Source organism: Pipistrellus kuhlii, unplaced genomic scaffold (genome assembly GCF_014108245.1).
Source record: "Pipistrellus kuhlii isolate mPipKuh1 unplaced genomic scaffold, mPipKuh1.p scaffold_m20_p_1, whole genome shotgun sequence".
NCBI classification, from domain to species: Eukaryota; Metazoa; Chordata; class Mammalia; order Chiroptera; family Vespertilionidae; genus Pipistrellus; species Pipistrellus kuhlii.
Window position 1 is genome coordinate 172,090,558 of NW_023425404.1, and position 16,252 is coordinate 172,106,809.

The following is a 16,252-nucleotide window of genomic DNA, read 5'->3' on the forward strand; positions in this document are numbered from 1 at the left end:
TGAGGGGCACTGGGCAAATGGCGTGGGACAGAATTTAGCTTTGGAGACTATTGGGGGAGTGGTGGGGAAGGTCCAGGAGTATGATTAAAGAGTGCCTCAGATTGCGTGTGTCTGAAAACAATAAATGTGTCCAACCAGCTCTCTACCTTGTGAAATCCAAATCACAGTTCTGTTTATTGGAGCCAGCGTAAAATTACGTGTTTCTCCTAAGGAAAGAAAACAGTGACAAAACAAAAAACAACAACAATAGCCGTGGGTCCTGAGAAAGCTAGACAAGGTTTCATCTGAAGAACAGATGCCTGAGTCATAGTGACAGTGCCGAGGAGCCCGCAGGCTTGGGCAGGAGGTGCATTGTGCCAGACCCAGCCTGGGGGCGTTGCTGGCGGTGTTAGGGCAACTGGAGTAGATGCTTCTCAGTGGGAACCAGGAGCCATTCTATGTGCACATCATGCTGGTTCTCTGCATCGCGCGGACTTTCCCTTCTGCAGACTGCAGCCCCACGAAGGAGCACCGCTGTGGGGATGGGCGCTGCATCACGATGGATTGGGTGTGCGACGGTGACCAGGACTGCCTGGACAAGTCCGACGAGGTCAACTGCTGTGAGTGCCCTAGGATTTTGTTTGCTTATTTGTCCACTTCTTGCCTGTGTAGACCAACATACTCCAGCTTACCATCTAAACAGCCTTCCAAGGGAAAGATCCTTGGATTTTGGTCCCTGCCTAGAAAGAGAATAATTGAATGGTGGGAGGACAATGACAAGGTAGTGAATGCACTTGACTTCCACACGTTTCTCCCCAGAACGTCAAGCTTTCTTGGCTGGATCTGGCCCAGCAGGGGGCTGTTTTCTCTCTCTCTTTGCTCCTGTGTCCCCTTTCTGCACCTGCGAATGCTCTCCCCAGAGGCTGGGGGCCTTTTCTAATGCAAATGACACAGGAGCTCCTTGCAGGAGCCTCCAAACATGTTCTCAGGCATGATGTGTAGGAGAACATGGAGAGAATTGCCAGGGAAAAGAGAGCATTCGATGTTCATAGACTTACACAGAGAGTGAAAACAGTTGGAACTTTACTGCCTGTCATATTCTGGGTGAGTGAACAGTCTCTGGGTAGCTGTTACACAACCTAGGTAATAAAATCAAGTATGGCTACTAATTATTTTTTTCCTTTAGAAGCTGCACTATATTCAGTAGAGATTAAGAGAATGATTGAATAGAAGCAGCTAGATGTTAAAAGCAAGTAATTATTGCCTATAATTTGAGGCAATAATAGAAATGCAGGGTGCATGGTTTGCATTTTGACATAAGAAAAGTCACATAAATTACCAAATGCAATGCTGGACTTTCCCCTTCCCTGAATTGAAAATAAACTGGAATATCCCCGAGTCCTTGCTTAGCGGAACACAGCAGCCCAGAGCAGACTGTACCGTGGCTGATCCAAGGAAAGCAAGGACATGATGCTCATGTACGATTCCAGTGTTGAGCCTCGATTCAAGAATAGGGACTTTTAATGTTCAACAGTAGCTCGGTGAAGGCTGAGGTCATGTAAAACATGGTTTCTGATGCTCTAAAAGATGATAGTGATAGAATTTATTTATTTATTTATTTACTTACTTATTTATTTATAAAATATATTTTATTGATTTTTTTACAGAGAGGAAGGGAGAGAGATAGAGAGCTAGAAACGTCTATGAGAGAGTAACATCGACCAGCTGCCTCTTACACACCCCCTACCGGGGATGTGCCCGCAACCAAGGTACATGCCCTTGACCGGGATGGAACCCGGGACCCTTCAGTCCACAGACCAATGCTCTACCACTGAGCCAAACCGGTTTCGGCGATAGTGATAGAATTTAGACAACGTTTAGGAACCGGGCGATTAATGGCCACAAATGCCAGCTGTCCCAAGCAAGTTTTGTAATAAAGTGTTTATGGTAAGCTAGGAATCCGCATGGGCTTTCCTATGCTTCATTTCCTTGGATCAGTAGGTCAGGCTATCTGGAGTGACAGGCTGGCCTACGACTCAGAGAAGCCTGCCCTCACATTCCCGCCCTCCCTTGTAACAGCCCTGTGACTGCGAGACAGCCACTAAACGCTCCAGGCTCAGTTTCCACTCCAAGCCAGGTCCACAATATCTCCCTTGCAAGCCTGTTGTGGGGATTTGAGATTAAATACAGAATGCTCTTAACGACGTTATTGCCATAGAGTAAACTTTTAATGACTTGTGCCTTTCATAATAGTAGCCTCACTACTACCATCCTTAATACTACTTCCCATCGTGAGGTTATCAAATAAAGTAAACCCACAGCAAGTGACATTTAGTACGGTGCGGGGGGCTGTTTCTGTTTTCTGGTAAATACAGGTTCCTGAGTGGAGGAGCTGGGGATTAAGAAAGAAAGAGAGCAGGAAGCAGAAATAGATTCATCAAGCTGGGCGCTAGGTGGGCGCCATCTCTCTGATGGAGCAAGGTGACTGAGCCACGCAGCAGGTTTATTTTATAGGGTCAAAGGAGCTTATTTGCATTCTTAACTAGGCCCTAGCATTACTGGATTTACATGCCTAGACCCGCCCCTGCTGATACCTGGACAAAGGTAAGTCAGAAACTGAATAACACCCCCAGCCCTCTTGTGGGTGTGTAACCGGGACATGGACTCTGCCAGTACCTCAGGCTCAGCTGGCAACTTAAAGGATGTCCATGGGCCTTCTCAGGCGGCCCTCTACAGTAAGGCATGAGAAATTCTAGAGAGAAACCATTCCATTTCAGAAACACTTGGCCTTGTTGCGTTTAAATCAGCCATGCGCTCATTCCTTTATACAGAACACTCGAATAGTCAGAACACTCCATTTCCTAAGACCTGTAGGCTGAGAGGAGGGCTAGCCACCCGCGTGACTGTTGTTCTGGCTCCCCCCAGCCTGCCGCAGCCATGGCCTGGTGGAGTGCAGCAGCGGCCAGTGCATCCCCGCCATGTTCCGGTGCGATGGCGACGAGGACTGCAAGGACGGCAGTGACGAGAGGAACTGCAGCTACGGTAAGTGTGTGCTCTGCGCCCGAAACCTGCCTTCAGGGCGGGCCTTCCCCTGGGAGCCCAGCGAAGTGTTGGAAGTTAACCGGATGCATGAATAGGATTCCCACGGGAAGGTTTCCAGATGGCGTATGCAGCGGTCCTCATGGCCCGCCCACCAGAAAGCAGCCTGTGGAGGATTCCCTCAAGCAGCCTCCACTGAAACGTCATTCACAAGGGTGAAGGGTAGAGGTTAAACACTTACACAGCATGGGAGCGTCAGGGAACTGATGGGGAAAAGCAATGCTATGATAAAGAGAAGCGTTTAGTATTTAGTATGGTATTTGATTAAATTCGATTCCAATGAGCAAGAACTGGCTTCTGAAATTAAACATAGCAGCTTCATAGAGTCACATGCCCAGAGACGCAGTTCAATGCCTCACATTACCAGGCAATACACTTTTTAAAAAATATATATTTTATTGATTTTTTTTTTTTTTTTTTTTTTTTTTTTTTTTTTTTTTTTTTTTTTACAGAGAGGAAGGGAGAGGAATAGAGAGCCAGAAACATCGATGAGAGAGAAACATCGATCAGTTGCCTTCTGCACACTCCCTACTGGGGATGTGCCCGCAACCAAGGTACATGCCCTTGACCGGAATCAAACCTGGGACCCTTGTGTCTGCAGGCTGATGCTTTACCCACTGAGCCAAACCGGTCAGGGCTAAACACACTTTAAAAGGAGTCTGATCTCCATCTGTGAAACTCAAAAGAGAAAACATAAATCAAATGAATTGGTTTTTCAAATGTGACCATTTCTGTCAGAAAAGCAAGTCTCTTGTTGATCATTTTTTAAGCCCCAGTTTATGTAGAAGTGTCTCTCAGCACAGGCTAGTAAGAATATTTCTAGACTTAAAAATCAATACCTTTGTGTCCTGGTGACCTTGCTATTGACCTCCATAGCCTGGTTAAAAGTATGCTCGTAGTCACCCAGCTATCTGGTTCAAACCCAGCTGTGTTACCCACTATCTGGTTGATTTTAGGCCAGTTACTTGACCCCGATGTCTCAGTTTCCATGTCTGTAAACTCAGAATAATAATCACATCATTACTGACACGTAGTGAGAACTTAATTAATATTTGCTATCATTACACGGCCTTTATGTTGAAGCATGTCTCGGCTGTGTACATCTATCCCCAGCTAACGAGATGGGTCACCTGTAGCTAAATTAGTTTGTCATGATGAATATAGATCACTAGAATAGCTTTAATGAAAAAAGCATTTGAGACATACAGGAAGAGCCTTTTCATCACAGCTCTATTACATTCAATGATACATAAGCAGCGCTAAGTTTTTAACAACTTAAAGATTCAGAAGCAAATTATTTTCTACAACCACAAATCTCTCTTTGAATCAAGTTGTTCTTTCTTTCTATGTAATTCAACTCTGTTTGAAATCATATTGGTTTCTTCACTGCACAAGGGCAGGATTTGTCAATTGCTTTCTTACAGGTGTGAGAGGTAAGAAAGTCACAAGATAAAATGGGTCAAAAAGTAAAATTTTAGCATCTTTATATTATTTACTCTAATGAAGTCAACTTAATCAATGTGTGTTGTGGGGCTAATATGTGGTCAACCACTGGGAATTTAGAGGCAAGTAAAACAGCATTCAGGCCCCGAGCAGGGGGGAGAGACGATAAGTATGCATGTTGGTGTCTATCCACAAAGTGAAGTCGCCGTGAGGAAAGGCAGGGTGCTGGGAGATCTTACATGGGATGGTGCCCTGGCCAAGGGCCTCAGGGCCGCTTCCCTGAGGGAGAGTTATTGGAACTAAGAGCTGAAGAATGAGTGGAGTTAGCTAGGAGGGTGGGATGGAAGGAAAGCATTTCAGACACAGGGAGCCTCTTGGCCCAAAGTCCCAAGGAGGGAAGGGGCGGGGCTTGCTTAGGGTGCTGGGACGGGCCACTGCATTAGAGAGTGAGTGGGAAGAGGAGCTCGCAGCTGCAGGAGGATTGTCAGTGGTGACTGTAGGCTGGTTCTGCCTCACAGGGCTGGGGAGGGGAGCAGGGACCCCTTCTCCCAGAGCTTGGTGGGCTCTCTGTCTTCCTGTCTAGTCTCCTGAAGCTCCAATGACTCCAGCCTCTGCACTTGCCTGCCCGGGCCTTTGCATGTTCCGCTGTCTGCCTGGGAAACCCATCCTTCCCTCGTGTCCTAGCTTGCCCCATCTGCCTGAAGAACTCCTTTGAGAGGCTTTCCCCTTCCTGCTCTTGCTTGGTTCTCTTATATGTATTTCCAGTAAAGTAATGATCACATAGCCTTGTGAGGTTCTGTTCATGATGGTATCCCTAATTTGAGCATAAACTGTCATCGTTTTTATCTTTTTTAAGGCTCAGTGCCCTGTCACATAAAGTTATCACTTAGCAGGCACTCATATACTGAACTAAAGAATGCATGTTGTCTTATGACATTTCTTTAAGAGACTAAATGTGTGGAAATTAGCCTGGCTTGCCTTGCAAAAAAAAATTTTTTTTTTACTCTACTGTCATTAAAAAAAAGAAAGAAAGGGAAAAGAATGACATCTCTGCAAGGTTATGATATACTGTACATTAATGGTACTTGTAAACTAGAAAGAGTCCAGTATAATACAAATTATTTGATAATCTATATATATAAAAGCCTAAGCAATCGTTCGGATGGAACAACTGGCCAATCGGCCGGTAACTATGATGCACACTGACCCAGACCTTGCTGCTAAGACCCTGACAGCCCTGAATCTGGTTCGCCTGTACCCAGGACCCAGACAGGAAGGAGGAAGGAACCCTATTCCTTGCAGAATTGGCAGTTGGTTAACTTGCCTCTGGGGCCAACTTTCCATGGAATCTACCCCACCATTGTCCCTGATCACTGGCCAGGTTGAGGGACCTCACCCATGCACGAATTTGTGCACTGGGCCTCTAGTTATAGATAAGAATGACCATGTGTATACTATCATTTATACTTTAAAATGCCTTGCAAAGGTCTCTAGATTCCAGCTGATGTTTCTGAAAGTAACTGAGTATAACAGCAGAGAGATGGAAAGAGAATGGGCAGTAATTTATTATCTTATCCATGTAATCTACAAAGGACCAGGAAATCAATGGGAAAACCAGTTTCCTCTTTACATTCCTTAAGGAAAAGCCATTAGGTTGATGTTACTGTGTTCATTCATTTGGGATCTATAATAGAAACCCAATTCTCAGGTCATCACAACTCGGCCGGTATTGCTTTCCAAGGACACACAGAAAACAGGGGTCACAACTGCACAGGACTTGTACCCCGATAGCATCCTTATTGTGTTGGTGTTGATGGCCTAATTATTATTGGGAAAAATATTTTCTTTCAAAGGGAAGACTGGATTTGGGAACAAATGAGCCTTTAAAATAATATCATTTACTATTCACAATTTCAGAATCTTTATATTGGTCTCTCTTCAAATTTTATTTTGTAATCAAATATATGCACCCATGTAAATATTAAACACTATCTTTTCTTTTCTCTTTTTCATTAAAAGCAACAACTACATGTGTATGTGTGTGTGTGCGCGCATGTGTATATGTGTGTTTGATAGGTTGCCTCTTATTTCCTCATTCCTACAAAATCCTTTTGAAATAATTGTCGTATTTAGTTGCCAGGAAAATTAAACCAGAAGGCCTCTTTTCAACATGTGTTCAATATTCTCGGAGACATTGGGAGGAAATTAAAGTTGTGTCATTCCTCCGCTCCACCAGACAGCCTCGATCTTTTAGATCCCGGCGTCAGGAATTCACAGATGATGAAAGCGCATGTACCTTCCCCCCCACCCCTGTAGGTCAGACTCCATGTCAAGAAGACGGCCAAACATGCCTCTACAGCTCCTGCCTTGATTCATGTGCTGGTAGCTCTCCTTGTGACCCCAACACCAGTCTGAGTAACTGTAGTAAGTACGGCAGCTGACAAATGCAATCCCTGTGGCAGGATGTGCGTTCGGCTTTGTTCTTGCCCACTGACATTGAAATACAAAGTCTGGGATCCCTCCAAAAATATATGTATCTATTTTCTTTTTCTTCTTCTTCTTTTTCTTTTTTTTTTTGAAACTTGCATGTGGTAGCAAAAGAGAAACGAAATGGTCTTAATGAAATGAAATCAGAAACAACTGTGTCGTTGTGAATGGGCTATAAATCCGTATCACTTAGTAATATCATTACCATTACTTTCAACTCAACATCAGCTCCTATATATTATTTTCTTGGCTCCATCTGCAGGCAGATGCTATTTTTCTTCCCTTTGAAAGTTTAGCTTCAAAAATGGAAACTTTATCCAAGAAGCAAATGCGATGTTCATCTGCGTAGTCGCGTGAAGCGTTGGCTGCCCGCTCCTTTAATAAAATGTACTCTCACCTTTCCAGGAACTCTGCTGGCTTACAATGATCTTGCAGCCGTTATGTTAATGATTTGGTGGCGATGTAACAGCTCCAAATGGTGTGAATAGGGAGCTCTCTGTACCTGGCTTTCAGAGGAAGGGTTATTAGGGGAGGTAGAATGGGTAGTGGAGGGCTGTGTAGATTCTCACAGGAAATTGAAAATGGATCAGAAAGACTCTGACTCTGATACTCGCTTCTTTCACTTTTTATAATTAATTTTTGGTCTCACTTTCAATGTGGAGCTTAAAATTAAAAGCAGGTCTGTCACTTTGAGTTGATAAGAAGGTAATTTTCCAAAAAGGTGCATGACCTATCTCAGATTCCCAGAAACAACTACAATGAGTAGAAAGCCTATAGAATAGCCAAAGCACATATATTCATAGCCCATGGATTCAGACAACAATGTGGTTAGGGCCAGAGGGAGGTAAGGGCAGGGTCTGGATGGGGGGGGGGGCAAAGAGAGGAAATGGGGGACATCTGCAATAGTTTCAACAATAAAAATAAAAACCTATAAGCAACATCTCTTATGACATTGTACTGATAGGCTTGAAGTACCATAGTATCATAACATCTATTCACAGTCTAGAAACTTTATCATCTTGGGCCCTTCTGGGAGGCAAAATACAGAAAAACACAGACATAGTCTTTGTCAGGTGTGGAGGGACTAATTCTCACTTCTGCCTTGTAAGATGTTGTCCAGACATCTGGGGGAACCTGTTGGACAGGGCAGCTCTTGGGCATGAGTCACTCCCTGCTCTCAGCTCCCTTGATCACCATGGCCTCAGGAACTCTCCCAAAATTTCCACCATGTTCCATCAACCTTTAATTCTACATGCATTTTTTCCCCCTTCAATACCAAGACCTTGTAGGTGTATTTTTAAAAAAAATATGTTTTATTGATTTTTTTACAGAGAGGAAGAGAGAAGGATAGAGAGTTAGAAATATCGATGAGAGAGAATCATCAATCAGCTGCCTCTTGCACACCCCCTGCTGTGGATGTGCCTGCAACCAAGGTACATACCCTTGACCAGAATCAAACCTGGGACCTTTCAGTCCGCAGGCTGATGCTCTATCCGCTGAGCCAAACCAGTTTCGGCAACACCAAGACTTTGAATAATTTGCCAAGGTCTATGCATTTTTCTGCCATCTCCTTGCCCTCTCTAGTTGGAAGGAATAAATAATATAGTGTGTAGTAAAAAGCCAAACACCTCCATGGCTGGAAACTTCAGTCCTTTGAAACAAGTGGTAGATGAGAGAAAAGAGCCCTTGGTGAGAGCATCCCCAACCAGTTAGTAAAAAAGAAATTATTAAATTTGAATATCACTAGTTGGTGATGCAGTGATTGAATGGGTCAAGACATTGAGCATTGACATCTGCAGATGTCACACACAAAGAGGACTCAGACATGTGCCTCTGATGAAAGAACCAGCAGCTCCTTCTGCCAAGGGATGAATCCCAATCAGGCCTCTCTCTCTGTATTCAGTTATCAGTGCTCAGGAAACAGGGAAGGCAGTGGAATGTGTTTCACTGCACCAAAACTATGCAAGCAGCAAAATCTGGCATATTCTAACGTCTGATCCCTGCCTTTTTTGGTAGGTAAAGCTATAAGGAAAAATAAAGGCATGGAGGGGAAACCCAGATATTATAAGATACTGAAAAGACAAGTTAAAAAATAATAACTTAGGTGGTGCATACTTATGTAATAAGACTATAAAGAAGAACAAGGGAGTGATAACTCTAGTACCCTAGTTACTTTGCAGGGAGCAGAGAAGGTTGATATAAGACATATACATAGGAAGGAAAAGCTGGGCAAAGTTCAATTTCTTGAACTTTGTGGAAGTTACAATGGTTTCTGCCTTATAATAACTCATTAAACCATTAAAAATAATAATGTACATATGTTGAATCATGTTCTACACCTGCAACTAATATAATATTATGTCTATTATACCTCAAAAATAGTAAGGACAGAGACAACGTTTGAGGCAAGGATAAATCTTGGAATATTGTATATACCCATGGGTATTGAGAATGACATTTTCTCATGTAAATAACTATCACTTAGTATATGATTTCCAGTAGCTTCAGAGTATTTCCTCACAAGGATATAACACTGTTTAGTTATCAATCCCGTCTTTGGGTTGAGTTTAATAAATCTTGTCACAGACTTGGAAAGATTGAATACAATGGAGACTTCATCAGGGTCAATTTCCCCTAAAAAGAACTATTCATGAAATCTCATTTAGGTTCAAGATACTGTGCTAAGCACTGTGCCATTCACTCACATTGGAAATGGTGCTGTGACTCGGTTGCCCTCTAGTGGCTATTGCAACTCCAGCTAGGGAGTGAGTCTAATGCAATAAAGAAACTTATTGGTATCATAAATCATAGAATTTGAGGCTGACAGATATCATGAGAATTTCTTTTGCTTATAGCTCTATGAAGAATGCACTATGAAGGAATAAATCACAAGATTCAGTCAATATTACAACATTCAATAAAGATCTCTAGAATAATAAATGATAATAACTTAATCCATTCATCCCCCTCAGTTCTGAAACACTTAAAGGTTAGATCTTATCCCAGATCAAAAGTGGTAAGCTCTCCATACATCAAAAGGGGGAAAATTATTCATGTGATATATCTATTAATCAACTAAATGAAATGCACTAATAAAAAGTTAAAAATTGATAGGGCGGTAAGGGAGCAGAGAGAAAGGAAAGATGTGTAAGAAAAAAGGGACTACATAAAAATCTGTGTGGACGATTCCATTTTAGTGGAATTATAATTTTAAAATTAAAAAAATATAGAGTTGAGCTGCATCTACTGACTTTGAAATGGCCATGATAAATAATTAAGCAACAAAAAGTTGAAGAGTAGTAGGAATAGTGCAATTCTACTATGGCAAAAATGAGCACACACTCTGTCTTTGTGTGTAAAGTCTTGTATGTATAGATATGAACATTGGGAAGCAAGGAAGGGTTCAGACTCATCTGTGGATCTGAGAGAAAGTGAGAGAACAGGGAGTGGAAAATGATGAACTTTTAGTTTATACATCTTTGTGTTGTTTTTATTGTTAGAAAAACACTCATTTTTAAAATAATCTAAAATAAAAATATGCAAATGTTCCTCCTCTTTCATAAATCAAAGGAACTGATCAACTGAGCCAACCTCATACCTTGTTTCTTTTTTCAATTACACTTTGCATTCAATATTATTCCATATTAGTTTCAGGTGTACAGACAGCATAGTGATTAGACAAACATATACTTTACAAAGTGTTCTCCCTGATATTGCCAGGACCCACCTGGCGCCATACACAGTTATTACAATACTAGAGGCCCGTTACACAAAGATTCGTGCAATAGGCCTTCTTTTCCCTGGCTGCCAGCACCACTTTTCCTCCTGCACCCAGGATCCAGGCCTTCACTCTGGCCACCACCTTTCGTATTCTTTCTGGCCAGAGTCTTCACTCCGGCGGGCTGGAGTCTTTGCTCCAGCTGGAGCCTTCAGTCTTCTCCACTCCAACCAGAGCACGGCTCATAGCTCCCTCCACCCTCTCCTACACTCCCCCTCATAGCAGGCGTCCCCCCAACCCAGCCACTCTGCACCTGCCTATGCAAATTAACCCGCCATCTTTGTTGGGTTGATTTGCATACTCACTCCTGATTGGCTGGTGAGTGTCACAGAGGTATTTATTTACATATTTTTCTTTTATTAGTGTAGATTATTGACTATATTTCCTATGCTTTACTACCCTTTCTATTTCTTTCTCTTCTCTCCACTCTGTACTTATCCTTAAGATTGTGTCACACTTTCACCCCTAAGTTGTGAGTCTGTATACTTTGTCCATACAACTTTTTGTCTGGCCAATATCAGACTTTTTATCAACATAATCCCTATGAAGCCCTCAGATTATTTAAGATATAGTTCTGGAGCTGTCTTAGTATTTCACCCCAGTTTTCATTACTAATCTATTTGTGTGCATACCACTTCCTAGTGAAATGGTTACATTGAATTGGAATACTTACTGTTAATCAGGTATGAGTCTTCAGTCAGCTTGGGCTGATCCTAGGAAGACACTCACTTGATTACTCTCTCAACTTGGGTATGCCTACTGTGGACAGAGCGGGAGGACGGGGCCCTTCTACCGCATCCCCCAAATCTGCCCAAACCTTTGTGAGGCTTCCTGAGCTTCCCTTGCTCCACCTCGTCCATCTGGGCTCCTTGCCACCAACCCAGTAGCTCACGTTCTGCTACAGCTGCCAGCATGTGTGTCTTTCTATGAAGAGTATGGAGTGTCTCAATGGTGGGGACTATACTTGTTATTTTTATATATTTAGTGCCTAGGATAGTTCCCGACACTTTCTCCTCCTTTCCTTCCTTCCTTCCTTCCTTCTGGTACTGTCCTTGGTACTGATTTCGAGATTAAGTAGTCTCATTTCTCAAAAACCTCCCAGGGGAGGGGTGAGGAGGGGAGGGAAGGTGGCATGAGTAGTAGAGAATACAGCAGAGGACAATGCATGTATGGCAGGTCCATACCCAAGATGCTATGGTTCTCAGCAGAAACTTAGACTGGGAGTGGGAAGTCTTCCTGGAAGAAGTGATGATGAGTCCTGCAAACTAGCTTGGTGGGGAGGATGGGAAAGTATTATTCCAGGTAGTGGGTATTCTACATATTGGCAGCTGGGTCTGCAACTGTATTTGAGGGGTGATTACAAGAATATCAAGTAAAGAAAGGGGTAAGAGAGGAGCTAACAGGGCCCACAAAAGCATGCAATTCTTAAAATACCTGGTATTGCCAAAGAAATACTGCTGACCAGATAGTTGTAAGCAATGAGGCTGGAAACTCAGGGTGTCATTGGATGCCAACCTAATGGGTTCTGATTTTATTTCATTGGAAATGATAGCTAAGAGATCTCAGGCTCCTCTGCCCCCAAATCTCATAGCTATTGAAATCAATAATAACATATATATTATTGATTTCAGAGAGGAAGGGAGAAGAAGAGATAGAAACATTAATGATGAGAGAGAATTATCAACCAGCCACCTCTGCATGCCCCCTACTGGGGATCAAGCTTGCAACCTGAGCATGTATCCTGGGTGGGAATCACACCGTGACCTCCTGGTTCATGGGTTGGGTCCCTACTCAACCATTGAGCCACACCAGCTGGGCTTGTAGCTTTATATTTAAATCCATTAATCAACAATGAAATGTAGAAAAATTATTTAATGCCCACTTTAGTCAAATTCATTGTTTTGTTTTTTTTAATGGCTATGAAGATGATGAGGGACATACCGGTTTAGAAGTAATAAATAATTCAGAAGAAGAAAACAAATTAAAGTGAGTAAAAGAATCATGAAAAAGATCCACTTTCAGAAAAGTTAAGCCAAAGGGAAATACGAGGAAATCTTTCTAAATCATTTGTGCTGGGCACCGTGTTAGCAGCCACACACAAAGAAATGAATCTTGATTTGGCACTTTATTAACCAAATTACTTAATTTTTTATAGCAGTGCTATATGCTGCTTGTATTCTAGTCTTAGCTACTTGAAAAAGTAGACTTCAAAATTTTGTAAGTTTTAAAGAAACTTTGAAAAATTAATATATGTATGTGTCTGTACATGTGTTTTCTTGGTAGGTCAATGTGAACCAATTACCTTGGAACTCTGCATGAATTTGCCCTACAACTATACACATTTCCCAAATTACCTTGGCCACAAGACTCAGAAGGAAGCATCAATCAGCTGGGAGTCCTCTCTTTTCCCTGCACTTGTTCAAACCAACTGTTACAAATATCTCATGTTCTTTGCCTGCACTATCTTGGCACCGAAATGTGATATGAATACAACCCAACGTATCCCCCCTTGCAGGTAATACAGTGGGGTCTCTCCTATTACCTCAAACATCCTTGGGGAGAACCGAAGGAAGGAAGACTTAGTCTGAGTTTAGACCAAATGTGTATCTTGCCAAAGACTCTGTATTTAACAAAGGTAAAGAAGCAGGAATTAAAAAATGAATAATTGAATAAGAATTTATTCCTAAATGAGGGAGATATAAACTGCCTTTCATTACAGTTTCTTTACTTAAATAAAATTACAAGTGTGTCATTTTGGTTGATCAAGAACTGTTTTGAAAGATGTGAAATAGCAGAAGACCAGGTGTATCTGCCTCTTTCTCTGGCAGCATTGATGTGTTAAAAATGCTGTCTTTTAAAAATATACATATAGTTATTGATTTCAGAGAGGAAGGGAGAGGGAGATAGAAACTTCAATGATGAGAGAGAATCATTGTTTTGCTGCCTCCTGCACACCCTCCATTGGGGATCAAGCTTGCAACCCAGGCATGTGCCCTGACCTGGAATTGAGCCATGACCTGGTTCATAGGTCAACACTCAACCACTGAGTGACGACAGCCAGGCTAACATGCTGACTTCTTATAGCACTCAGAGGTTAGCTATGTTACACAAAGGAATGGCTGAAAGGGATGTAATGCCAGCTTCGCAGGCTGGACAGGGGATGGACATTGCTGGCCATGTTCTACCCGCCCGAATTAAGTAAGGGACAACATTTCAAGAGTGCAGCTTGGACTCAAGATATGAATGATGTCTGTGGGTTAAGAGTGTTGCTATGGTGTCCACTGTCTGACTCAAGTTCTGGCTCTTCTCAACCTGGTGTATGGCCTGAAACTGGTTCCTCTGGTTCTCCCAGCCTCAGTTCCTGTACCTGTAAAATCCAGATAGTGATGGTGGTTTTGAGATGAAACAAATGTGCAAAAATGCAACGTGCTTCTTATTAATTGCAAGCCCAGAACAAACAATAGCCCTGATGAAGGGCACGAGCACAGCTAGATGCTTAGCACATGGTGGTCCCTCTTCTATGCCAGGTGTTAGGGGCTGTAGTCAGAGATCCTGCAGTTAGGAGACAGCTGCTCTCCCAAGTGCTGTTTTCCATCAAAACGTGAATCTACAAATGTGCTTGTCTACATGTGAGTGGTAACTATAGAAACCATATGTTGAGACCAGAAGTCATTAAGAACTTTAAGAAAAAGAAATAATATCAATATGGTGGACAGATGAGAAAGTAATAAATTATATACTGAATATTAAATGGGGCTCCTAGAGAGTGGGGCAGGAAACAATAAAATTTCAAAATGACTTGAGGAACTGAACAATTCATACCAATAGAGTCAAACTTACTGTTGGTTTATGCACACATAATTCTGAAAGTTCTGTTAAATGCTTTTGGAAGGGCCACTAATAAAATACCTACCATTTTATTGTACATGTTTCTAAATCTTATTTCCCTTTTGCTGGGCAAAGTCAATGGTAGTGAATAATTGCTTTTAATAAGACTTAACAAATTCTTGTGTTTGACTTTCTTTTCATATGTATGTAAAAATTTCCCTAATGCAGTATTTTCTGGAACAAATTTACATTCACATAAAATGTATAATTTCAGGCTTAAATTTCATATCAAAATGCCTAAGATGAGGCTGATCCTAAAACATTTTGCAGTCATCAATGCATTGGACTTTTTTTTTTAAGATACATTAGTTCTGTGTTTTAGATTTACACATACACATACCTCTTTCATTTTAAGTGGATATCAAAATGAATTTTACATTTTGATATTTATTTAGAGGACAAACTTTTTATTTTATAACATGAATAATATCCTAAAATTCATGAAGCAATACATAGTTGCTTCTGTCAAGCCTGTTTATTTTAAAATTAGATTTTAATTATGAATCAGAAAAATCTAACATTCTCAAGCTCTTACATTGTGCTAAATACTTTAAGGTACTTCTGCCATCTCATCCTCAATATCACCTTCTGAGGGAGACCCCTGCCAGCAGGTCTGCTGTTTTGGCTCAGCACCATACAGATAGGGATAAGGACAGCGCCTCCTGCAGTTGCTGTGCTGTGTGTTGTACTATTCCCATTTTATAGGAAAAAAAAGAAAAGAAATTATAGAGTCAAACACTATACAGTCTTCCATATAAATTAAGTATTATCTGATTAATTTAAAGTATCAACAACTGATTTATATACAATTTTTATAAATCTACAACAAACTGTTCAATCCAACAACAGTTACTGAACACTAATTGAACCTTCTGTTTTTGTAAAACAGATGTGGGAACACCATGGCTTTGTCTCCGTGCCCTCCCCCCTCCCCCATTCCTCTGCTAAACCAACATCAAGTTATATTCTGTCTTGTCCAGACTTAAATCTAGACAGAGCTTGATCTGAAACTTCCTGGTTCAATTGCTAACCATTCCCTACCTTGTTGAAATTAACTTACAGTTTAAAGTTTGAGACTTTTCACAAATAAGAATGTATTTAAAAAGAAATAAGAAATTTACCCAGGAGCTTATTTTAGTTGTGTCTGTTTTGAAAAAAAAAAAAAATATTTTACTAATTTCTTGGTGATATATTGAGTCACAACCATGTCCCACCCCCATCCCTCAATAGGAAATAAAGACATCTTTCATGAGACATGTTAATACCTCAGGTTAATAATATTCTGGGTACAAATAAGAACACAAATGAAAGCACCTAGCACAATGCTTAGTATGTATTTTCTTTAAAAAAACAAACAAACAAACAAAAAAACAACAACCAGCAAACTTTATTTTAACCAACTTGAACTAAATATATATGGGTTTGGGAGAAGTATCAAATTTTTCAACAATGTTGGTCTACATGGAAGGAAGGAGGGGATGGATGCCTTGGGTAAGCCAGGTTGGCCCATGAAATGGGACAGAGGGAGAGAACTCTGACGCTGAGGATGCGGTATAGATTCCATGACTAGCGGTGGGA

At 41.5% G+C, this 16,252-nt stretch overlaps 1 protein-coding gene across 2 annotated transcripts in view; it reads left to right on the forward strand.

Annotated features, from left to right (window-relative positions):
- CORIN (corin, serine peptidase) overlaps nucleotides 1-16,252 on the forward strand; it is a 192,527-nt gene that overhangs the window by 125,911 nt on the left and 50,364 nt on the right. For both annotated transcript variants that reach the window (XM_045572856.1, XM_045572862.1), the window contains 4 exons: nucleotides 489-599; nucleotides 2,905-3,021; nucleotides 6,838-6,945; nucleotides 13,070-13,301. In XM_045572856.1, the coding sequence (XP_045428812.1) occupies nucleotides 489-599; nucleotides 2,905-3,021; nucleotides 6,838-6,945; nucleotides 13,070-13,301 (568 nt within the window). The remainder of the gene's footprint in view (nucleotides 1-488; nucleotides 600-2,904; nucleotides 3,022-6,837; nucleotides 6,946-13,069; nucleotides 13,302-16,252) is intronic.